This window comes from Mastomys coucha, unplaced genomic scaffold (genome assembly GCF_008632895.1).
Source record: "Mastomys coucha isolate ucsf_1 unplaced genomic scaffold, UCSF_Mcou_1 pScaffold21, whole genome shotgun sequence".
Lineage (NCBI taxonomy): Eukaryota > Metazoa > Chordata > Mammalia > Rodentia > Muridae > Mastomys > Mastomys coucha.
This window is the reverse complement of record NW_022196904.1, coordinates 107902753-107928791: the sequence shown is the minus strand read 5'-3', so window position 1 is coordinate 107928791 and position 26039 is coordinate 107902753. Positions and strand designations below refer to the sequence as shown.

Sequence of the window (26039 nt, the reverse complement as noted above, 5' to 3'; positions counted from 1 at the left end):
ATCAGCAGCAGTGGCACCACCTAGCAGAGACAGCCAGGCCTCAGGCTCTGCATGAGTCAGCAGGAGGGACCAGGAGGAACTTAGCTGTGCTTCTCTTAGGAAAGTGAAGATAAGCAATGACTCAAGACCCACCAGCGTTGCACAGCTAGCTGTACCAGCCAACCTCAGGCTCCATCGATGTCTGTCCAGTCCTTTTATACTCCCTCCAAACATCACATGTCCTCCCTGGGTCTTGCCTCAGCACGTGCATCTGTCTCAGCTGACACCACTCTGCCAATCAGTCTGAGTCTGAGGAAGGGGCAAGAAGCCAAGGCACACCACCGGAAGTGTTTTGGTGCATTCTCTCTACGGAGTCCCGACAAAAGGAGCTCAGCTACACAATGTAAGACGGACCAATACATTCGTGTCATCAGCCAAGAATCCTTCATCATGTGTCTTTTCATGTGATTGCTTTACTGAACATCCTTTCACTTTATGTCTGCTTCAGGTAATGTTCCTTCATGAGTCCATTTCAGCTAAACATTCCTTCATGTGTTTGCTCCAGCCAAACATCAACTGATTTTCCAAAGAAGCCTTAAGATTCCACTTCAGAAAAACAAATGTTAGGGGGACAAGATAAACAGATGGATGCATGAGCCAGGGTAGCCGGGGAGGGCTTTCCAAGTGAGGGCAGGAAACAGGGACTAGTGGTGGTGAGGAAGCAGATGCATGCATGGCTCTGCATGGCTCTGAATGACTATGCACAGCTATGCATGGCAGGAGCTAGTCCCAAGTGGTCCCTGCCTGCTGCAGAGGCCTCTGGACTGGCCCCTCATTTCTACTTTGCTGCAGCAGTTTTACTGAGATGAATCCACATGCCATACGATTCATAGACCTAAAGCAGCCAACTCAATGGCTTTAGCCAATTCACAGAACCATACAATCATGCACACTATTAATATTACAACATTCTGTTCCTTGGAGACAAACCCTGGCCAAGCATACATAGTGCTGCATGCCTGTAATCCCTGAACTTGGAAGGCTGAAACAGGAGAAATGAGAGTTTAAGGCCAGTCTGGGCTACATATCAAACCCTGTCAGAGAAAGGAAGGAAAAAAGGAAGGGAGGGAGGAGGAGGGAAAGGAAAAGAAAAAAAAAAGAAAGAAAAGAAAACCCAGGTGTGCTGGTACAGCCCTATAGTTCCCATACTTTGGTGGGGGTAGGAGGATCCTTAGCTACATGGTGAGTTCTAGGACAGCCTGAGATATAAGAGCTTTTATCTAATAGCAGCAAGAGAAGGAAGCGCCCCCCCAAGTCCTTCTGCCCCTCCTAAACCTAAGGCCTTTGGCTTTGCACATTCTGCCTGCTCCAGGCATTCCACATCCACACCATATGCAAGGGGGACCTCCTGTGCCAGCTCTTATAGGTAGAATGCGTTTGTGGTTCTTCTGCTTTGGCTTCCTCTCAGTGCTGCTGTCATTTCTGCACTGATTCAGGCTGGTGTATTCTGTAAGAGCATCCAGTCCATCCCCTCCCTCAAGGCCTCCTGTCCTTGGTCTGATGGGAAAGAAAGCTATGAGTCTCCTAGAGAAACCTGCCTCTATAGAAAGTTCTCCACCTTCAGCTCAGCTTCATTCACAACTGTGACCCAGGGCAAATGATTTAACCTCTGATTCAGTTTCCTGCTGCATGAAGCTTGGGAACAATATGTGCAAAGTGCCTGGTGCATTCCCTGGTGGTTGTGGCACCTTTAATGTCAGCCTTTAATCTCAGCACTGGGAAGGCAGAGGCAGGTGAATCTCTGGGAGTTCAAGGTCAGTCTGGGCTACAGAGCTAGTTCCAGGACAGACAGGACACCCACACCCACCCACACCCACACACACCCACACCCACACCCACACCCACACAGAGAGAGAGAGAGAGAGAGAGAGAGAGAGAGAGAGAGAGAGAGAGAGAGATTCAAAAAACAAACAAGAAGAAGAAAGGAAGGAAGGAAAGGAAATTCTGGGAGGAGTGGCCTCTGGGTGTGACACACCCAAATATGGATACAGAAAAGGTTCACATTGTAAAATGTATGTTTCCCACCTTCCCACCCTCCCAAGTAGGTGATGTGCTCTTCAGAACTCTCCTTTAGCATTTCTATTTCTTCCTGCGAACTTTGTCCCTGTGAGGCTAGGGGTGGCACACAGAGCCCGGAGCTAAGCAAGGGCTCTAGTACTGGGCCACACTATCACTTCCCCCTAAACTCTTTTAAATAGCCCAGGGCTCCCTTCTTCTTCTTCTCCCCTTAACTTCTAAGCTTCCAGAGTTTCTCTCTGTCCCTCAGCTACTGTATTCTCCCCAACTTAGCCGACTTTAGCATCTGACACTCTTCAATGCCTAGACAGAAATCACATACTCAAGAGCAACATTTTGTAAGCTTTAGAGATGTGGCCATGGACATATGTACTAGGAAGCAAGCATGTAGGGCATCCTCTATTATGTTGGTACGAACATTTCCTGCCTCATCGAAGGGCCTGCTACCTGGTACACTAAGAGTTGGACCCAGAGCTCAGACCTTCTACATTTTTAATCCATGACATGGCATCATTAAGAAAGGCCTCACAGAGGAAGGTCTCAGATCCACAATTATTACTGGGATTCCATAGCTAATCCATAGTATTCGGGCTTTGCTGATGTGGCCACAACACATTCCCTACTAAGAATAAACCCACATCATCACATTCTCTGGCTGCCAGCCAGACACAGCCTTACAAATCTTCCCCAGGAGATTCTCATTTGTGACACTGAGAACCACGGCTGTAGGTAAATTACCTAAAATCAAAACTGTATTTTGGGAAGGTGCAGGCAGAAGGCTCTGGAGTTCAAGGTCACCCTCAGCTACACTGTGAATTTGAGGCCAGTCTAGGTTACATAAGATCCTGTTTAAAAAACAAAAAAACAAGAAAACATACAAAACCAAACCAAACCAAACCAAACAAACAAACAAAAAAAACAAAGCAAAACACAAATCATCAACAATAAAAACACACACAATGTTTAGCTGACTAAAATGTAGGCACCAATTATCTACCAACCTCTCTGTGCCAGCCATCTGTCCAACACCATACATGCTATCACTATCGTATCTGATCATCACAAGGGACTTCTGTGACCAGTCCTAATTGCCTCTATGCTACAAAGGGGAAACTGAGTCTCAGGTGTAAGAGTCATTCACTTGTGTCTCCACAGACAGGAAGAGGCAGAACTCTGGTTCTGGGAGAAACCCAAAGCCAATGTGTATATTAATAACAACATACTTTTTCCAGATGTTGGAATCATGGTTTAACAATATAACAGTCGGGGCTGGCGAGATGGCTCAGTGGGTAAGAACACTGACTGCTCCTCTGAAGGTCCTGAGTTTGGATCCCAGCAACCACTTGGTGACTCACAACCATTTATAATGAGATTGGACTCCCTCTTCTAGTGCGTCTGAAGACAGCTACAGTGAATTACGCCGGAGCGAGCGGGGCTGGCAGAAGGTCCTGAGTTCAATACCCAGCAGCCACACACATGATAACTCACGGCCATTTGTACGGTACAGTGTACTCATACACATAAAATAAATCTTTAAAAAAAAACCAAAAACCAAATCAATATAACAGTCCCCTTTTGTTGACCACTTAATATAAGCTACATAGTGTTCTGGATTAATGACCATGCAGTCCCTCTAGGGTGAGGGTGGTTCTTAGTATTACCATTGCCATTTTTTGCTACAGAAATGGAGTCACAGGAAGGTTAAGACAACTGCTCCAGGTTACCAGCTGGGAGACGGAAGACCTAGTCCATCTGGTTATATTAGTTACTGTTCCCATTTCTGTCACAAGACACTTGACGAAGGCAACTTAAGGAAGGAGGGTTTCTTTTGGCTCACAGCTACAGTCCAGCATGGTGGGGAAGTCATGGCGGCAGAAGCCTGAGACACCTGAGGCTGAGAGAATGAATGCTGGTGCTCAACTCCTGCTGTCCCTTTTATTCACTCCAAGACCCAGCCTATGAGATGGGGCCACCCCTAGTTAAAGATGGGTCCCCTCCAAAACTCCCTCTCTGAATGCCCAGAGTTTGTTTCCATGGTGATTCTAAACTCCATCAAATTACTCCTCTTTATCAACTATCGAGGGCCTTCCCCAGGTTTGTAGATCTTCTAAGAGACTTCTGTATTCCTAAGTATAGAACTGAATGCTAAACAAGGCAGGGGCGGAGTGAAGCCTTAAATGAGGTTCATTTGCATAAACAAATTTAGGATATTAAACTTTAGACCAAACCCTTAAAAAAAGAAATCATCTCTGACTGAACTTTGATACCAACAGAACAGCGTGGGCCTGCAAGCATTACAAGAAAGAGAAGGCATGTCCCAGCCAGGCAGATTCCTGCAAAGTTTAAAGGAAAAGAATATATGTGTGAAAGGTGATATCATCCTCGAATCCCCACACACTGGGGAGTCTTAAAAATAAAATGGGTGGAAGGAAGACATGACATCATTAGATGTCTCTCAATCAAATTCTTATTTCTTTTGTGGATTAAAGTGAAGAAGGACTTAACATTTGAGATGAGGAGAGAGGATAAAAGGTATAAGATTAAATTGAAATGATAGCTTTTAGATTTACAGAAATATTTCTTAATGAAGAGCCATAACATTGTGAAAACAATGACCTCATTGAGAATTACAACTGAGGCATGATCATTCTTATTTTACAAGTAGGAGAAATGAAGCACAAACATGACATCACCCACCCAAAGTCCCTCAGTGGACTGATGGCACTGACTATAAATCTATGCAACACTGTGAATGATAATTCACATGCTGTTCCTGTGTGTATGTGTGTGTGCTCCTGTGTGTATGCATGTGTACTCCTATGTAAATGCATATGTGTATAAGCATGTGTGTGCATGCGTGTATGTGTGCATGTGTGTGCATGTCTGTATATGTGTGTACATGTCTGTGTGTGCTCCTGTGCATGCATGTGTGTATATGCATGTGTGTATATGCGTGTGTGTGTGTGTGTGTGTGTGTGTGTGTGTGTGTATTTGTGCATGCGCATGCCTATCTGTGCTGGGGATTAGTCCAGGGCCTTTCACAAGCTATGCAAGTGCTTTACTATTAGGCCACATCTCCAGCCCAAGAACATTTCTGGAACCATAGGGAAATCTTATCTGCAGGACTTGTCAAACCATGAAGAGAAATGTCCTGGCTCCCTCCCATGCCTTGTCCCAAGTTGCTGCCTTTTGCCTTTGGGAGGAAGAGCTGCTCTAAAGGGGGTTAGTATTGTAGTTTCTGAAAGGACAGTGCTCACTGGACGCCACACAGTCCTTTTTATCAGTGAGATCCAATCTCGGCTTCAAAAAGGTGTAGTTCCAAGAAATGTGTTTAATTGTGAGGCCACAATAGCCATGGTTCCTTTCTTGCTGTGGCTTCTAGGAAGCTCGGAGCTAGGTTTCTATTTAATGTGGGAACATAGGGAAATTATAACTGACATTGCATAATGTAGGATGGGAAGGCTTTGTTTCTTTTGGACTGGAGGTTATATGACAGGTTGTACCTTCTTCCTCTTGTCTCCAAGAAACCTCCATGCTGAAGAGGACAGCGCACCCCTTCTGTCACAGTGGCTAAGCTCTGGGGATCTGGTGTGAAGAGAGCGCACCCCTTCTGTCACAGTGGCTAAGCTCTGGGGATCCGGTGTGAAGAGAGCACACCCCTTCTGTCACAGTGGCTAACCTCTGGGGATCTGGTGTGAAGAGAGCGCACCCCTTCTGTCACAGTGGCTAAGCTCTGGGGATCTGGTGTGAAGAGAGCGCACCCCTTCTGTCACAGTGGCTAAGCTCTGGGGATCTGGTGTGAAGAGAGAGCACCCCTTCTGTCACAGTGGCTAAGCTCTGGGGATCTAGTGTGAAGAGAGAGCACCCCTTCTGTCACAGTGGCTAAGTTCTGGGGATCTGATGTGAAGCACCTGACTACAGTTCACCCTTGCCCACTGGAACCTGACAGAAAGAACATTTTAAGTGTCCTCCCCAGACATAAATGGCAGCTACAGATGACACTGTTAGCTCTGTTGATTATGGTAAACATCACACAGCATTTCTTTTTTGTTTGTTTGTTTGTTTATTTGTTTGTTTTTCTGACAGGGTCTCTCTACCTCATCTTTGCTGTCCTGGAACTCTCTATGGACAAACCAGGCTAGCCTTGAACTTACAGAGATCTACTTGCCTCTGCCTCCCAAGTGCTGGGATTAAAGGCATCCACCTCTAAACCCAGCACACAACATGTCTTTATATTAATCAAAGGATCAGGTGGGGACTTGGAATATATACCAATGCATGTAATTTTCATCAGTTAGATATTTTAAATATATCTTCTTCTATAGGTCTTTTAGTATTTTACCAAATAAATTCAGTGGCTTTTATTTCCACTGCCCTATTTTTTTTCTTAAGTCAATTGCCACCTGTACTTAAAATTACTGTGTATTTTTGTGACTACTACAAGTCACTAGAGAATGAAATGAGCACTTAGAAACATGATGTAAAACACTTCCTTTGACAGATTGTACCCCCACACCTTTGCTTCTAAATATAAAGTAGTAAAGTCACTTAAAGCTTATTTGTTCATATATAAAAATGCATATACCTTATGAGAAAGTTACCTGGTCTGTGTGTGTGTGTGTGTGTGTGTGTGTGTGTGTGTGTCACATACAATAGATTCTGGTCTTATGGGAACAATTCCTATGATTTTTGTTTTGCTTTTTGTCTGCCCCCTCTAAGATTTCTAAATAAAACATGGCCACAGTAGCCTCTAAGGCAAGACCAGTATCTAGAAACAAACATCTGTATTAATGCACCTCAAACTGTTCTTTCTTTCCTTCTTCTTTAGATTAACCTTTCTCAACCTGTGAGTCTCAACCCCTTTGGGGGTCGCAGATCAGATAGCCTGCATATAAGATATTTACATTATGATTCATAACTAGCAAAATTATGGTTATGAAGTAGCAACGAAATGATGTTATGGTTGGGAGCCCACAGTTCCAACATGAGGAACTGTGTTAAAGGGTCGCAGCATCAGGAAGGTTGAGAACCACTGCTTTATATAAAACTTCTTAGGGACTGAGGAGATAGCTTCACAAGCATGAAGCTCTGAGTTTGGTCCCCTAGGACCTATATTTAAAAAGCCATGGCTGAAACTCAGCAATGAGAGACAGAGACAGGCAGACACCTGAGGTTCCCTGAGGCTCCCTGGCTAGACGGTCCAGCCTGCTGGGTCAGTCTGGGCAAATAAGAGACCCCCACCTCAAAACCAAACCAGACCCACGAGGAATGTTAGACGGACAGCAGCTGATGATGGCTGAGGCTGTCCTATGGCCTTCATCCACATGCACACACTCATGCATCTGTAAACACACAACTAAACCGGTGAACACACACACACACACACACATACCACCACTTTTAAAGCCGAGCATGTTCAGAGGCAGCTGCCTATCATCCTCATTAATTTGAGCATGCTGAGAGGTGCCTGTATCTTTAATCTTAAACTTTTGAACTCATGTGCTTAAGCTAAGGATACCCTAAATAACCTCACCTTCATCCCCTCCTGAACTATCTCTAACAGAGATGCTTAGGAATGCACCTGCCCCTAAGGTGTTTTTCCATAGGCAGCTGCAAAGGCTTTCTGAATAAAAGCCCCATGCTTCAGTCATTCAAAGATAGCGCTACTCTGGAAGTGACTCCCATGCCCTCCGTACCTGCTGCAGGGAATAAATCTTTCTCTACCCTTTAATTTCTTGGCTGTGCTTATTTTGACCTTGTGCCCATCGCAATATTTGAGCCCATAGGGTTTGGTGAGGGGTACTCACATACAAAGAACACATGAAACCAATCACTGAGGAAAGACAACTAGAAACATGCTATTATTTGGGATGAGATTTTTTGACTGAGTCTCAAGGTATCTTTGGACTGCTTTAGCTGAAATTCTGAAGACACACATTTTAAAATAATCTGTGCACCTGTCCTACTGGCAAATGAGTGGAAACTTCATGCTGTTTCTGTCCCAGGAGAGAATGTTGTTTGGGACAGTAGCCTCTGACTCTGTAACCTGAGACCCAACTGCAGGTGACCATAACAGCTGACATTCCTCTCTGAGACTTGCTGTCTGCAAGGGGCTGCTCGAGAGCACACAGTGTAGATGCCAGAGCACGGCAGGATCAGAACACCTTAGAGTAATATTTGCTAGGGGGGTCTCTACACAGATAGAAACTTCTAAATGAAGCCAAAACTTTTGTCACCTGCCATGACTCCACTGTTTGTTTGTTTGTTTTACAAATCTAAAGGACAACTTACTTGTGCTTAACAAAAGATGCCGCACAGGAGGTCTTTAAAGCATGACAACTGTGTTACCTTGGCGAGTGAATCCTTGTTTTCTGACCCTTCATAAAATAATGTTCTTGGTGATAGCTGAAGGGAGCAAGAAGTCCTGGGTAACTCAGGGAATACCAGGCTGCACGCTGCTCCTTTTCATTCAGTCCCAACCCAGACACCTCTACGGACACAAACCCAGACAGCAAGAATTCTGATAGCCTGGTACCATACATCATGTTGAAGACAATGTCTGAGAAGTTTGGGTCTGAAGATAAAATCCAGGAGAGCAGCTCACAGAGCTGGGTCCAGCTCAGTGGGAGCGTGTCCGCCTGCCTAGGATGGGCTCTGCATTCCAGCTACAGCTCTCCCCACAAAAGAAAACAGAGAGGGGAGCTTGTCTGTGCATCAATCCCTGAGGAAGCAGTAGAGCATGAGAAAATGAAGAGTGATGGGGGATTCAAGCTCACAACTGTTCACACATGTTGAAAGTGGACACGCACATGTGTGTTCATGCATGTGAGGGCCAGAGGCCAACACTAGGTGTCTTTCTCAATCACTTTCCACCTTAAGGTTTCTGACTGAACTTCCAACTCACTGATGGTAGAGAACAGATGGCCAGCAAGCCCCAGGGCTTCTCCTATCTCAGCCTCTGCAGAGCTGGGATTACAGATTGTACCATCTCCCCCGACTTTTATGTGAGTACTGGGGAGCAAATCCAGATCCTCTTGCCTGCTTGGCAAATCCTTTACCAACAGAGCCATCTCACTGGTCCCGTGAGAAAATCCTTAGATCTGGCCTTAATGTCTTGTACTGTGAAGTGAAACCCAAGAGCTTCACGCCTCAAATACATATGTGTAGACCACTGTTCCCTGTGATGCTTTGGGTAACACAGTGGAGAAGATAACGACTGCCCCACCTGGAATGCACAGAGTTTAAGGTCTGTCAGTCAAAGGAAACAAACACCAAGTCACTCAAAAGCACATGGCTATCTTGACACTACTATTGCGACAGTGTGAAACACTCATGGGCACTATGTGCCAGGACCCTTTAACAGCTCTATGTGACTGGTCCCACTCTGAATGGGAAAACTGAGGCCCAGGGAAGTCAACTAGGTCACAGCCTCATGGATGGAGGTGGTAGCTAGAGTCCTGAACAGCTCTGTCATTACTGCCTTGCCTTCCAAATGGCCATGGACTTTGTTGTACTTTAATTTTTCTCAAGGGCCATTTCAGGGTCTCAGCATACAGTGCAGTTGAGCACTGCAGCCTATTAGGTCATTTACTGAAGACCCTGCCTTGCAATAGGCAATGCTCCTGGAGCCCCTCTCGCCAGGTGACAAGGGCACACAGCAGGCGGCTGGGGCAGCAGACTCTGCTCTCCCAGGCACTCAGTCCACTATATTCTTCCTGCTCCACTGCAAAGCCAAGCCCATCAATCAGAGAGCAGCGATCAACTCCGGGGAATACAGAGCAGCAATAAATAGGTGCACTGTGCTTCCTGTGACCTTTAAACTGATTACAGCCCTGACTGTGTCCCAGTTCTGCACTTAACTGAAATGGCAGTTGGGCTAAAGAAAGGCCAGGGCTGAGCCAGCCCAACAGGAGGGTAATTACTGAAGCCGCATCTCTCCCTCCCCCTCTCCCTCCCTCTGCTCCTCCCTCTCTTCCTTCCTTCCTTTCTTCCTTCCTTCCCTCTTCTTTATTTATTGTGCATATGTTTGTGTGTATGTGTGTGTGTTACATGTGTTACCATGGGTATGTACACAAGTTCATAGTATGTGGAGGCTAGATGTAAATGCTGGGTGTCTTCCTCAACCACTCATTTACCATATTGAGTCTCTCGCTGACCCCGCAGTTCACCTATTTGTCTAGACCGTCCCACCAGCAAGCTGCAGAGAGCCTGCTGTCCCACACAGGCAGCACTGGACTTACAGCCCTACACTGCTGTGCCTAGCTCTCTACTGGGGTACTGAGGATCCCACTCAGGTCCCCATGTGTATGTGGCAGGCACTTGACTGACTGGACCAACTCTCTAGCACCTCTCCCTAATTCTCTTTTACTTTTAAACTTTACCTTACCATATATCCGCAGTAGGAAAAACAGAAAAACAAATGCCAAAAAAGGAAGGGAACCAGAAATCCCACCATGATTGATATTCATTCTGCTATGTTCTTTTTCCAATACAAAAATATACACATAGATAAACAAGGGGATTTAGTAATACAAAATACAGGCTCACAGATGCCCTGCCATCTGCCATCTGCAAGGTGGGGAGAAGTGTAGAGGGGTATAGGCATGTGTGGTAACATGCCCACACATGTGGTGAGGTAAGTCAGACGTTTGAGAGCTTGTGAGCTCATAACTGAGGCCGGAGGACCAGGAGCCCCAAGGCAAGAGGCTACCAGTGTTCTGAGTAAACAGACAGTTAATTCGGCCTTCCTCACCCTTTATCCTCTTCAGGTCTTCACCAGTAGGGAGGCCACCCATGGGTTCAGCCCACCAGTTCACACTCACATCTAACTTCCAGGAGCACCCTCACAGCTAACAGCATTCACCAGCTATCTGAGCATCCCCCAGCCCAGCCAGCCAGACACACAAAACTGCTCATGGCAAAAAGGAAGATGGAAGTGAACCTACTGAAGTTCAGACATACGCATGGAGTTGGGGAGAGTATGTTGCCATTAACATAGTTCCCCAAATCACAGCTTGTTCTTGGAGTCTCATAGCTAGAAGATAAAAACCCTTAGATACAAGGTGACATAGAAGTTGTCCTAAAGGGAGAGAAATGCCCATATGAATTACATCCTGTAGACTCTAGCTGCCAAGTAGAACACACAGGCACACATGTGTGTGCACACACATTCATACACACACACACACATGCACCCCCACCCACTCACACTCAGAGGCACATGTACACTCACACGAGCACATACTCACACACATACACACTCACACACACACACATGAATTCTGCAGACTTCTGAGGGTGTCCTCTTTGAGCTCAGGTGAAGGATCAACGTTTTCCTACACAATGTGGTCTGTGGAGCCCGCCACTCACTTTTCTGCTCCTGTTTGGCCCAGAAGATCTTCACACGCTGGCGGATGTGCTTGTCCTCACGCAGCTTTTTCTGCCACTGCCGAAGCTCCTGAATCTGAGGGTCACAGCGAACCTGTAAAAGCCACAGAGCTTAGCTGGTCCCCTTTCCCTGTACTTTCACAAGCCCCTTTACAAGCCAGCATGGGAAAGCCTTCTCAATCAACTGGACACACTGTAAGTTTGTAAAATTCTTTCTTGCAGCACTGGGCTCCAACTCAGGGCCTAGTGCATGCTAGGCCAGTGTTCTACCACTGAGCTACGCCCCATTTCCTTTGATGTACTTTTGAGTCTCAGAAATTAGTTCTTAATGAATTATCTATACTTCAAACTGCTCATTTCACATTCAAGAATAAATGAGTTCGTGAGGATTTGCCATACTAATGCTATGTTGAGAACATTCTAGATTTGTGCTGTCCCATAAAAAAATGTATCTTCTAATTTAAAATTTTCTCCATCTCATTTGAAAAAAAGCAGATGAGGTTTTAGATAATATATTTTATTTAACCTAGTTAATTAGTATCATTAATATCCATTAATTATAGCCGCTCATTAATATCCAAAATCTTGTCATTTCAACATGTAATTAATATCAAAATTATTTACGATAGGTAGACTTGGCAGTATATATCTATAATCCCAGCACTCTGGGAGGCTGAGGCAGGGGAGACTGTAACTTCAAGGCCAGAATGAATTATAGAACAAGACTCTCTCCCAGCTCCATTTTATAGCCCTGGACTGAGTATCTTCTTCCTTCTATATCTGCTATATCTATATCTATAGCTACATCTACATCTATATCTAATCTATCTATACCTATATTTACTTAAGTGCTCTATCTTCTATTGAGCTGTAATCAGCAAAGCCCTGGCTCCACCCCAATACCTGATTAACGAGAGATGTGGTGGCAGATTCCTGGAATCCTGGCACGCAGAAGGTAGAGGCAGGGGGATCAGAAATTCAAAATCACCTTCCAACTACACAGAGAATTTGAGTCCAGCGTGGGATCTAAGAGACCCTGTGATTCATTCTATTGAGATAGGAATGATTAGACTCATTCTAAAGATAAGACAACTAAGCTGAAAAGAGAGCAGACAGTATTCCAGGGATAGGTGCCTGTGCAGAAGTGTGCAGGCATGATGCACTGCTGTATCATCAAGTAGACTCTTTTTCACATGTCTTTATTATTTTATTATGTCATATAAATTATTTATTTATTTACTTTATATCCTGATCATTGTCCCCTAGCCAACAGTCCCTCCCTCTACTTGCCCCCCTTCTTTCTGAGAGAGTGGGGGTCCCCCTGGATATCCCTCCACCCTGACATATCAAGTCTCTCAGGGCTAGGTGCTGCTTCTCCCACTGAGGCCAGACAAGACAGCTGAGTTAGGGGGAAGGATTCCACATACAGGCAACAGTTTTAGTGATAGCCCTGGCTCTAAATTGTTCAGGACCCATATGAAGACTGAGCTGCATGTGTGCTACATATATTCAGGGAGGCCTAGTTCCAGTCCGTGTATGCTCTTTGTTTGGTAGTTCAGTCTCTGAGAGCCCCCAAGGGTCTAGGTTAGTTGACTCTGTTGGTCTTCTTGTGGAGTTCCTATCCCCTCCAGGACCCTCAATTCTCCCCTGGACTCTTCCATAAGAGTCCCCAGGCTCCATCCAATGTTTATCTGTGGGTCTCTGCATCTTTCTGAATGCTGCTGGCTAGAACCTCTCAGAGGACAGCCATGCTGAGCTCCTGTCTGCAAGCATAACTGCAAGGTATTGGTACAGGAACAGACAGGTTGATCAATGGCATTGAATCAAAGACCCTGAAATATAAACCCACACACCATATGGACACTTGATTTTTGACAAAGAAGACAAAACCATGCAATGGAAAAAAGAAAGCATCTTGACCAAACAATGGTCTAACTGGATGCCTGCATGTAGAAGAATGCAAATAGATCCATATTTACCACCCTGCACAAAACTCAAGGCCAAGTGGATCAAAGTACAACCAGTATACCAAGAAGATCAAAGTACCTCAACACACAACTAGGTACACTAAATCTAATAAAATAGGAAGTGGGGGACAGCCTTGAACGCATCAGTACAGAAGACAACTTCCAGAACACCAATGGCTCAGGCTCTGAGATCAACAATTGATTAATGGGACATCATGAAACTGACAAGCTGCTTCTGTAAGGGAAAGGACACCATCAATCGGACAAAACAGCAGCCTACAGCTTGGGAAAGGATCTTCACCAACCCTACATCTGACGGAGAGCTAATAACCAAAATGTATAAAGAACTCAAGAAGTTAGACACCAACAACCCAAATAACCCAATTAAAAAATGAGGTACAATGCTAAACGTCGAAGAAACACTTTAAGAAATGTTCAGTGTCCTTAGTCATCAGGAAAATGCAATTCAAAGGGACCCTGAGATTCCATCTTACACCTGTCAGAATGGCTAAGATCAAAACTCAAGTGACAGCACATGCTGGTAAGGATGTGATAAAATGGGAACACTCCTCTGTTGCTGATGGGAGTACAAACTTGTACAACCACTTTGGAAATCAATTTGGCAGTTTCTCTGAAAACTGGAAGACCCAGCTCTACCACTCCTGGGCCTATGCCCAAAAGATGCCCCACTGTACCACAGGGGCACCTGCCCAACTGTGTTCATAGCAGCTTTATTCGTAATAGCCAGAAATTGGAGACAACCTAGATGTCCCTCAGCTGAAGAATAGATTAAGAAAAATGTGGTATATCTACACAATAGAATACTATTCAACTATTAAAACCCAAGGAGACTCTTAAGCACAGCCTCTTACCCCCAAACACCTTTCCATTATTCTCCTGCTGGAAAGACTGCTTGGCAATAAGCTGACTCCAAGCCTTAGAGGTTAACTATGATATCAAGTTTATTTTGAAAGAGAAGTTAAAGTTGCTGAAGACCTAAAGGTGAGGAACCACCACAATAGCGGAGGAGGTTGCCATGGTAACATTTACACAGTGTTTAGGATTAACTATTAAGGATGACCATTTTGTGGGTTCCCTTTCATGATCATTAAAGGCTCATTAAAATGAAGCCATAGCTTTAGACTCTGGGGGAGAGTTCCTTGTGTTGGGATTAGTATGTGAATCTGGGGGAGGCACACACTAGATGCCAATGTCAGTGGTCTCCCCACATAGTAGCTACTACACTTATCTTTCCGGGGCTCCCAGATGCCTAAGGAGCAGTCTGCTTGTTTTTCTCGTCTTTTAGAACCCATAACCTTGACTTGTTGGTCCACTGGACAGGAAGAGGTGAGATGAGGCAAAACCAGGGCAAGTAGAAGCTGCAGGGGAGCCTCAGGTGCATACAAGAAACACACGAAGGCAGCTCAGAGGAGGAAAGAGCTGAGCTGTGTGGTAGGTAGCACAGCTTGTCCTAAGGGGAGCAGTTCCCTAACCCTAGACAAAGAGCCATCCTGTGGATCACGAGACTCCCTGCTGGGAACAGGGTAGCCTTAAGGCTACCCACGCATTGCTTCCCCCCAGGGCACAAACAGTTCCTGAAAGGACTGGGCCAAGTCAGGTTTGTCCTTCAGATCCCTCCCTGCTTAGAGCCACTCTTCCCCATTTTCTGCCTCCTCTCCCACCTCTTATCTTTTGGAAGTGTGTTGTCATTGTCTCTCTTGGGAATGTCTATGAGTTACCAGTAGTCCTGATGGTTGTCTTTTTACTTAATTGTGGTGAAACACACACACACACACCATAAACACTACATTTTAACCATTTAAAGTTCTTTTTTTTTTTTTTTTTTTTTTTTTTTTTTTTTTTTTTTTGGTTTTTCGAGACAGGGTTTCTCTGTGTAGTCCTGGCTGTCCTGGAACTCACTCTGTAGACCAGGCTGGCCTCGAACTCAGAAATCCGCCTGCCTCTGCCTCCCAAGTGCTGGGATTAAAGACATGCGCCACCACGCCCGGCCCATTTAAAGTTCTTAACACAGGTTCTTAACACTTCCATGGTGCTGAGTATATTCAGAACATTGTGCAGCCATGTCCACTCATGCACTTCAAGAACACTCTTATCACCTCAAAAGGAAATTCTGTAGCCATTAATCAGGACCTCCCAATTCTCTCTTCTTCCCACTCTGGCCACTAATCTGCTTTAGATTCCAGAGTGTCTGTGGATTTCCTTATTCGGGATATTTCACATAAATGAAAGCATTTGCCCATGGGCTCTTAGTGTGTGGATTCTTTCACTCATATGGAGTTTTATGATTTACCCCAATTTCCTTGCTACTTAGCACCCCACTGTATAGCTAATATGATTACCCATTTGTCTCTTCATGAACATTGGAGTTATTGCCACCTTTTATTATTGTGAATAGAGTTCTGTGAAGACTTGCCACACCACAGTTTTGCTTAAATATCCATTTCCCTATAGTTGTTTGACTGTGACCTACATCACAAACAAAAACACCTGTTTGCCCATCCATCTAAGGCTGTGTTCATCCCCAGGGCTCTGCAGACAGTACAGTGTGGGCTCCTCTGCTGGGCCAGAAGCCCTTTCCTTGACTTTCTTCATTTTGCCCTGGGCACCACTGACCTTGGCAGAATGCTGTTGCTGCAGCAGCAGCCTTGTTGGTGAGGCTCTTGTTGCCAGGTGATCCTGGAGCACTAGAGAAGGCCTTTGTGAGCTGGGGAGGACAGGCACCCATTGAACTGGGCTAATCCCACTGACTATTGTCACAGTTAGGAAAGCGCTTCAGATGGCAGGAGTTGTGCCCATCAGCAAATACCAGAGTGCAGCATGGTGTCAACACGCAGCAGTTTCCCTTTTTTTCCCCCCACCAAACTACCCCCACTTTCCACCACTTTGTTTTTGAAGTCACCGAGGAGAGCCAGCTGAACAAGAACATTCCAGCACAGGAATATGACCGATGTTACGGACTTGAGTTTGGTTCACAAGTAAAACAGAAGCTTCTTGATTTCAGTGTCAATTCTTACTTTTAATTAATTAATTAATTTTGGATTTTCAAGACACAGGTTCTTAACAGCCCTGGCTGTCCTGGAACTCAATTTGTAGACCAGGCTGGCCTCTAACTCAGAGATCTGCCTGTTTCTGCCTCCTGAGTGCTGGGACTGAAGGTATATATGCCTGACAGGGCATCAATTTTTATTTGTTCTGATTTACTAATAGTTATTTATTTTACCTTATTAGGGATCAAATCCAGGGCTTTGCGCATGCCAGGCAAGTGCTCAGCCATTGAGTATTCATTCTAAGTCTGTCTGTCTGTCTGCCTTTTTTTTTTTAATGCACCTGAAGCTATCTAATTCTTGCAATTATGTAAGATTCTGATGAAAGGTGATTTAGAAAAACCATATTAGTTTAGAAAGCCAGCTCTCAGCTGTGAAGAGAACTCTGTGGGTAAAGCACATGCCGTGAAAACATGAGGACCTGAGTTTAAATCTTCAGAACCCATGTAAGACTTGGCACAGTACCACCCACCTATAACCTCAGGACTCCTATGGGAGGCAGCCCCAGCAGGGTCCTTGGAAGTTGGCATACCAGACCCTCATGCACACAGCCACAAATGACAAAGAGTTCTGTTTCAAACAGAGAGGAAAGCAACGGGTGGCACCATGTGAACACGGTGACAAGTGTGTTCCCTTCCTCCACCCCAGGGACAGACACACACGTCACACATATACAAACAATGGGAAGGGGAGGGGAGGGGAGAGGAAGGAAAGAAAACCCCAAACTGACACTCTGAGACTGAATCTCAGCTCTGCACAACCTTCAGTAAGTTGCTCATGCCCTCAGAGCCTCAATTTCCTAATCTGTAAAATGGAGTTGGCACAAAACCAACACCTAAAATGCTAACAAAAACCTGTCTACATAAGTTACCTTTGTGTTGATCGTTCTTAAAATCAACTAGTAAAGAAAAGGGTGGATTCATCTGCTATGGTGAATCCTCCAATTGCCTTGGCTGTTCAAAATGAAGAGGCAGAGGAGCCAGTGACTCAGAAGTGTGGTCTCCTCCTAGGAGTTTAGCAAGCACTGAGCACATACGTGATTCTGTAATTTCACAACTCTGGGCTCTGGCCAGCTGGTGCAGAGGTTCTGGGCTTGTGTGAGGTGGGGGAGGAAAGCAGTGGCTGCTGGGACTGCAGTCACCTTCACAATCTCTACTGCCCAAGTACTCTTAGCTCACTTGTTTGTCTTGCTTCTTGGCAAAACAGACAATCACATAGCAACAGCTGCCCTGGCTTACTCCCTAGAGCTTTCCTAACTAACTGCCTTGAAGGAAAGTGCTTAATCCATTACAGATACTGAAAGGATGCTGGAGAAATAAGGGAATGGATGGGTCCTTCAGTGACACTCACAAGTGCCAACCCTAGATTTGGCATGTGACGTCCCCCAGAAGGTTCTTCTGATGTGTTTGTCATGGCCTGACATCCTAATGATTATTTGAGTGGACTTTACATTCAAGAAAGGCCAATTTGCACACGTAGGAGAAGGGGTGGGTGGGAAGATGCTTGCAAAACTCCTTCCTGCTGTCTAATAAAAGTCCCAGAGCTCATAACTAGCAAGTTCCATTTTCCCTTTGTAGGAAGCTTAGAGAGGTCTTTTCAGATCTCTGGCAAAGCCAAATCAGAGCAAAGCTGGCTTCTTGTTGTAGAAGTCACTAGTGTTTAGTGGTCACTGACATTCACCCGCACCATAGAATGTCTCAGAGTTGCTTAAACTAGAACCCTGCTCTGGAGCAGGATTGTCAACAGTGGGTGCTGGCATATCTATTAACAACCAGCCTAGTCAGTGGGTGTGAATGGCACTTTAAAAATCAAACAAGGAAGCAGGGAGATATGTCTCACTTGGTAAAGTAGAGAGAGTGTAAGAATGAGGACCTGAATTTGGATTCCCAGTCTCATGTAATGTCAGGCATGGTGACAAGTGACTGTACCCAGCCCTGGAAGGCAGTGGTGCTGGAAAGAGATGCCTCCCTGGAGCCTTCTAGCCAGCCAGCTAGACAACTGGGAACTCTCAAGGCTCAGTGAGAGACTTTATCTTTAAAAAATAAAGTGGTGGCTTGAGTCAAGGCCTGGTACTTTTCTATAGGACAGAAAAGATTCTAGCTGATTCTTGGCATGTGTATGTTAAATGTGCTTAATGAGTCAACAGTATTAGGTATAATAATCTTTCATTTTACATGCTGTATGATGAGCCAGGTGGTGGTGGCACACGCCTTTAATCCCAGCACTTGTGAAGCAGAGGCAGGTGGATTTCTGAGTTCGAGGCCAGCCTAGTCTGCACAGTGAGTTCCAGGACAGCCAAGCTACACAGAGAAACCATGTCTCGAAAAAACCAAAGAACAAAAAAATTAAAACAAACAAACAAACAAAAAAATTGTATGACGAAAAAATAAGGCGTACAGCAATAGACGAAAAGGCTAAATACTGACCTCTGGCCTCCACATGCACACACACACACACACACACACACACACACACACACACATGCACTCACATACACATGTACACACACACAAGCACACATACATATACTACACATACATGTACATGCACAAAAACATCTAATGAATAGAAAATAGCACTTATTCCTTTATTGCTAAGGGTATCTTTATCCCCATGTGTTTAAAGTGGCCAGTCACCTTTTTTTAAAATTAATTTTTATTTTTTTGCTTTTTGCTGGAGCGAACCACTTGATTCATTGAGAACTCAGACCAGGTGGGAGTGAAGTTGGAACCAGTAACTACACCCAAGGCTGGGGCCTTCTGAGGACAGAACACTGTTACCCACAAGCCTAAACAGATTGATGTCTTTGGCCCCTGACCTGTATCTGTCCACTCTGCTGGGTTTCTCGGACTAGTTATCTATACACAGCTTACAATGCTTTAGGCAACCATGTTACCACTATGTCACAACCTGGGGAAAATGTGAGGTGAAACAAAGCTAAAAACACAGCAAAGCACCCAGAGGCCTGGAGATGTCTTCTGCAGGGAAGGAGGTCCCTTCCACGAGAGGTGAGAAGAAGTAGAGAGGCACTCTGAGGATGTCAGTGACACCCAAGGGGCACAGGCTGAGAGGAGGAGAGGCTGGGGAAGCAAAGCAGAAGATGGTTCCCAGGAGCTGGCACAGTGGAGAAGCAGCCTCTGGAGAATAGGGAGGGGATGCTTTGTCTGCTGGGCCACAGCCATGCCCCAGGGCCTCCTGCATCTCCGTTCCTTGGCACTAACTGACCATAATTGATATGCCCCAGAGCCTTGCTGAAGACTGTCTGCTGAGCCAGCCCTGTCATGGGTACCAATGAGGAAGGTGCATGGCTTGGTTCCTGGATAGCAGAGAGGCTGCCTTTTATGGGTTAGCGATTATACGATATCTCTTCTCAACTCTTTGCTTCCATCTTTGTGGGCCATTTTGTATCTTCCAAACCTCTGGCATTGAGGCTATCCTTTTGTGACCCAATCTGGAAACCATGGGACAAGCCGTCCCATTAAATTTATTATGGTTCTCTTGCCTGGTTTTATTTGGAATTTTTTATGCTTTTATATATATCTCTTCCTTCCTGATTTCTGGAACATCCAGTCTCTGTTCTCCGGTTGTTTCTTTCCATTCATTTACTTCACATTCTATTCTTCGTTTTATTGGTTGGTTGGGTTTTCATTTGGGTTTTTGTTGTTGTCATTGCTATTTTGTCACAGGGTCTCACTATGCTGCCCAGACTAGCCTCACACTATATCCTCCTACCTCAGCCCGAGACTTCCACATGTGGAATTACATGTGTGTAGTATCGTGTTGCTATATGCCCAGCATGGTGGCACATACCTGCACTCCCAGCATTTGGGAAGCTGAGGCAGGAGATGCCTAAATGTGAAGAAGCCAGCCTGGGTTATACAGTCCAATCTGAGCAATAACAAAATCTCTGCCCTGCCCGCCCTAAACAGGTATTTAACTTACTATGTAGACCAGGCTAGCCTTGACCTCACACAGGCCCACCTGTTTCCTCTCCCAAGATCTGGGATTAAAGGCATGAACCACTGCATCCAGCCTTGAAAAGCTGTCTTACTGGGGGATGCAGAGATGGCTGCTCTTGCAGAGGTCCTGAGTTCAATTCCCAGCAACCACATGGTAGATTCCCGGCCATCTATAATGGGATCTGGTGCCCTCTTTTGGCCTGCAGGCTCTATATACAAATAGAGCACTCATATGTATAAAATAACAAATAAAATCTTTTTTAAAAGTTGCTGTAATGTAATAAATTAACTAAAAGTAAATCGGATCATAAAAGTCTCCTCCCACGTGACTTGGGACTTTTGATGGCTTTAGTTCTAAGCACCACCTGACATTTTGGCATGCTGCTCTTTCTCCGGCCCTTATACCTGCTTAAAGCTTGGTCTGCATGACTTCCCTGCGCCTCCTTCCCCATGGGTTCATTTCCCTCTATTTAAACGCATCTCTCAGGATTTCTTTCAGGAGGGGCGTTTGGGAAGGGAGTATTTATAGCTCTTGAGTGATGGGTGAGTGGGCATGTAATTCTAGGTTCCGTGTTGTTTTTCTCCTTCATCAGCAGACACTACACTCACTGTCTAGGGCATTTACTATGGCTGATGAGAAGTCTATAATTGCTCTCTGGCCTTTTCTTTGTAGGGAATGTGCTGCAGGGCAGCTTTGAGGATTGTGTGTCTCATGGCTTTGCCATGAAACATTTTGGATGGCCTTGCCTTTATCCAGCTTACTCAGGGTTCATCTTTCAGTGCCCTTTACAAATCTGGCTTCTCCACCATTCCTTCTACTGCCATGGTGCAATCCCTAGTACACTGTCACTTGGCCATCTCACCTTGTCGTTTCTCAGCTGCTCTTCCTCTACCTAGCTCTCAGCTTCACTCTCTCTCACAGACCTGACTCTCACTAACTGCTCCTCCAGCTGTGTCTATCTGTTGGCTAGCACATATCAGAGATGTGATCCACGGACATCAGCAACCTCTGTTCCCAGCCAAGCCTGTGTAGTCAGCACACAACAAAGGGTGGGCCCAGGAAGCTGGGCTTTAACAGACTCCCTGTTACTGCTGATGTACACTGAAACTCAAGGGGCACTGCCTTTGTTCTGGTTTTTGTGCCTGTGCATTTTTCTTTTAAATATTTTTCTCTCATTTGTGTATACAATGCTGGGGTTGGACCTATGGCCTCCCGCAGGCTGGGCAAGCATTCCACCACAGAGCCATCCTTGCCCATTCACTCAAGTAGTTTCCTCTATGATCAGCACACTTAGTTATTTTTCAAATCTGAATTTCCATTGTTTTTCATACTGTCTTGTCCTTCCAATGTGAGCTGTATTTTGTTCTAGTAAATCTATATAATCATTGTAAACATACTTACTTCACAATCACAAATTGCTATGCTTGAGGGCCTGAATGCTGTAAATGCTGTACTTGGTGCTGGTTGCTGACTCCTCTCTTCTTCAGAGAGTCATTTTTAAAATTAGGAGTTTATAACTTTTGATGGTCTTAGTTTCAGCTCCAAGCTTGTCCACATCTGAGGTCATGTCTATAACTAGCAAACTTTTTGATTGCAATGGATGAGATAGTAAATATTGTTGCTTTTGTGGGCCATGAATGCTCTTTCAAACCAATTCCATTCTACCATATAACAAAAGCTATCGCAGACAATATGCTAAATAGGTGTGGCTATGTTCCAGTAAAATTTTATTTGGAACATACACACACACACATGAAAAAAAAAAAAAACAACTTTGTCTGTAGCCAGGTTGAATGGGACAGGCCTATAATCACAACTACTACAGAAACTAAAGCAGGATGGGCACAAGTTCAAGGCCAGTGTGGACAACTTAGGGAGACTTTGACTCAAAATAAGAAGGTAAAAGGCGCACTGGAGCTGTTGCTCGAGGGTGGAGGACTTGCTTCACATGTATGTGGCCATAGGTCCAATCTTGAATGCTACAAAAAAAATTATTCAAAAAAGAATAAAACCCAAGGAATGGACAGTGGCTGGATATTGTCCTTCCGGTATGGTCTGCCAACCTCTGCCTTGACCCCTGTGTGGGCATGACAGCTCTAGCCCCCAGGTTCTTCTGCTGCCCCCTCCAGTTCTCCCATACTATTAATTTGACACTGTGCCCTTGGTGAGTCATGTGGATTCCTGTCTAAAAAAACCCACTGCCACTCAAATTTTAAGCTCAACAAATGACACTGATGTCACTGGGGTTCTGTTGAAATAGACCCCCACCTGGGAGTTCTAATGCATGCCAGTAAGGTAGAACAAGACCTGTGCAGGACTCCAAGTGATTCCAGTGAGCTGAAGTCCCGGCCACCCTGCTTCCCTGGAAGAGAGCGCTAGGAATGAGCTTAAGGTTACAAGCCCTGCAGAGGACATCTGTACCGCTTGGCTGTTTCAGTTCCTACACAAACACCATGCTGATTACTGCAAATCCTTCCAGTGTGAGTCAAGGCAGCCCTCTTGGGCTGTTAGCCCGTGGTCAGGAAAGCAGGATCAGGGTGACTCACCAGCACCAGCTGCCTTTCCTGAGGTAGTCTTTGCAATGCCCGGATCTGAGAAGGCCTTCTCCCAGGAAGCCACACCTATTTTTGTACTGAAGTCCACCCCTTCCCCCTGGGGTGGGGCAGGTCACAGCACATACATGAAAGAAGTGGAATTTCCCCCACATTTCACTGATGACAGTTCAGACAGAGTTCATCCAGCTTCTCTTGATAACTGAGTGTCCAGATGATTAGGAATGAATCTGATTGCAAAGGCATTTAAGGTATTTGATGAACCTCTCAGTGCGTTACAGGGTAAATTATGATACAGTGTGCTCTGCCAAGGACCCTGTCACACAGCAAGCTCTGAGTCCTTCCCTCTCATTCGCACTTAGCTGACAGTTGTGGAGGGTTTCTAACACGCCACCTGTGAGCACTGTTTTAGGAGCTATAGGCACACTATTAATTCTCAGAAGAAATCTAGGAGGTGGGCAGTATTTCCACCCTTTTCAAAGAGGAAACTGAGCCTTAGTGAAGCAAATAATGTCCTGAAATCGGTATGTATTATAGCCCAGAATTTGAACCCAAGCAACTACGAAAACCTGCTCCAGTGTTACCATTCCATTCCTAACTGAAGCAGCGGCTTCGGGGTTGTTCTAATGTATGGTCAGGTTTAAAAGCCAGTGATTCCTCTGTCAAGGTTCTCAAAGAGTGTTCCCCAGGCTGCCAGCATTCCTAGTGCCTAGGAACCTGTTCGAAATGCAAATTTTCAGGACCCGCCCAGCCCTCCTGACTCTAGAGGAGGGACCCTGATGCAGGTTAAAGATGGAGAACCAGGGTGTGGTGACATGGGTGTATGTAACACCAGTACTCAGAAAGCTGAGGCAGAGGGTTGTAGGTTTGAGGACAGCCTGGGCTGTCTCTAAATAAGTAAATAAATATCAAGAGCTAGGGAGACCACGTGGGGGGAGAGCTCTTGCTCAGCAGGCGTGAGGTTCCTGGGTTCATTCCTAGAAGGGGGCTGGGAGCCACCACACTGTGCACTTGGTGAGTCATGTGGATTCTTGTCTAGAAAAACCCACTGCCACTCAAAGTTTAACTGATGGATGCAGAGCTGGAGCTGGAGCTGCAGTTCAGCTGGTAGAATGCCTTATTAGCACAAATAAAGTGCTACATACCTGGGTTTGATTCCCAGATCCATATACTCCAGGAGTGCTGCCATATTGTAATCCAAAGTCAGAAGGTAGAGACAAGAAGGTCAAGAAGTTCAAACCCATCCTTGGCTACATAGCCAAGTTCAGAGGCTATCCTTAGGTACAGACACACATATGGGAGTCTATCCTGTCAGTGAATCTAGGCCAAGCTCATGACTTGCTCTGACTAACAGACGGTAACACAGGTACTGCTAAGAAAACTCCACAATCGAGGCCTGAAGAAAGCTTGAAGCTTCTGGATTTGCCTCCTCATGTTATTTCTACATTTAAGGAGGCTCCTCTGACCCCACCACACCATGTTGAAAAGCCACATGGAAAAGAAATGCCAACCACCAGTGCCATCTGCCAGACATGTGAAAAAAGAGCAGCTTGGCCCTCCCCTCTATACCTAGTCACCTGCTAATCTAGGGAACCAGCAGAGTAGCCACCCAGCTCACACACAGAATCCTGAAAAATAGTCAAGCACAATCCTGAAAAATAGTCAAGCACTATGGACGTATTCTTTAACATTACTATTGTTTTTGTTGTTGTTATGTTATGATGTGTGCATATGCATGTGCTGCAGTGCGCTGTGGAGGTCAGAGGGCATTTCTGCACAGCTGATTCTCTCCTGGGCCTTTTAGGAGAATGTTCTCACCCACGAGTCATCTCCCTAGGCCAAGTCTACAGATTTAAACCACCAAGTATTCTCATGGGTTGCTCTCACCAAAGAGACTCAGCCACAGTGGTGAAACTGACCTGTGAACTTTTGACCTTTAAAGGAAAGTGCTCCAGAGAAGGGGAGAAGGGCAGCTGCGGATGCCAAGCAGGATGCCAGGCGTCTCTCCTCTGGTCTCTCCTTGCCAAGCTTCCCAGCACAGACCTAGTTCAAGCCCCCACTAGTTTATGTTCCACCGTCACCAAACAGGGGTATTCAACTTTTTGACATCAGAAAGTGACCCTGAGGTTTATAAATGTGATGGGCCTGCATTCACAGCTTTCTGGATACTCGTGGCCCTCAGGCTGCAAGCTAGGCTTGAAAGATTGTTAGCTTGTTGTTTGTTTTGAGACAGGTTCTTACTCTGTAGTAGCCCAGGCTAGATTCTATCTCCTGATACTCCTACCTCAGTCTCCTGAGAGTTGAAATTAAGGCTTTGCACTGCCACAAACAGCTAAAAAGTAAAATTAATTTTGAGACATATTCTCATGTAGCCTAGGCTGGCCTTGAACTCACTATGTAGGCAAACTTCTGATCCCCCCCCCCCCCCCCCCCCCCCCCCCCCCCCCCCCCCCCCGTCTCCACCTCCCAAATGTTGGGCTTTCAGATCCATGCCATCATGTCCTTATTTTATGTGGTTCTGGATACTGAAGCTGGGGCATCATGCATGGTAAGCAAGCACTCTACCAACTGGGCTACACTCTGAGCTCTTGAAGAAATCCTTGATAACATTACACAAGAGGTGTTCTCATGTTACACTCTGCCTTGTAGATGATCTGGCCAGTCCTGGTCTTATTTTTCTTGTTTATGCTCCACTTCAAACCTAGAAACTGGAATCCAGTATTATTACTAGCCATAGTTTGTAGGTGAGGAAAGTGAGGGGTGAGGAAGTTCAATGCCAGTTCAAGGCTATGGGGCAAAGGAGGTAGAATGGCATTAGGTTTATGCCAACCCACTCCACTGATGGCAATGCCAACCCACTCCACTGATGGCAACACCAGCCCACTGCACTGATGGCAACACCAGCCCACTGCACTGATGGCAATGCCAATCCACTCCACTGATGGCAATGCCAGTCCACTCCACTGCACTGATGGCAATGCCAGCCCACTGCACTGATGGCAATGTCAACCCACTCCACTCCACTCCACTGGTGGCAATGCCACTCCACTGCA

The 26039-nt window shown here is 45.5% G+C and overlaps 1 protein-coding gene across 1 annotated transcript in view; it reads right to left on the bottom strand.

The window, feature by feature from the left end:
• The window catches only part of Iqck (IQ motif containing K), a 125563-nt gene that overhangs the window by 19816 nt on the left and 79708 nt on the right, over nucleotides 1-26039 (bottom strand). Inside the window, exon 8 of the mRNA XM_031388059.1 lies at nucleotides 11425-11536. Within this exon, the coding sequence (XP_031243919.1) occupies nucleotides 11425-11536 (112 nt within the window). The remainder of the gene's footprint in view (nucleotides 1-11424; nucleotides 11537-26039) is intronic.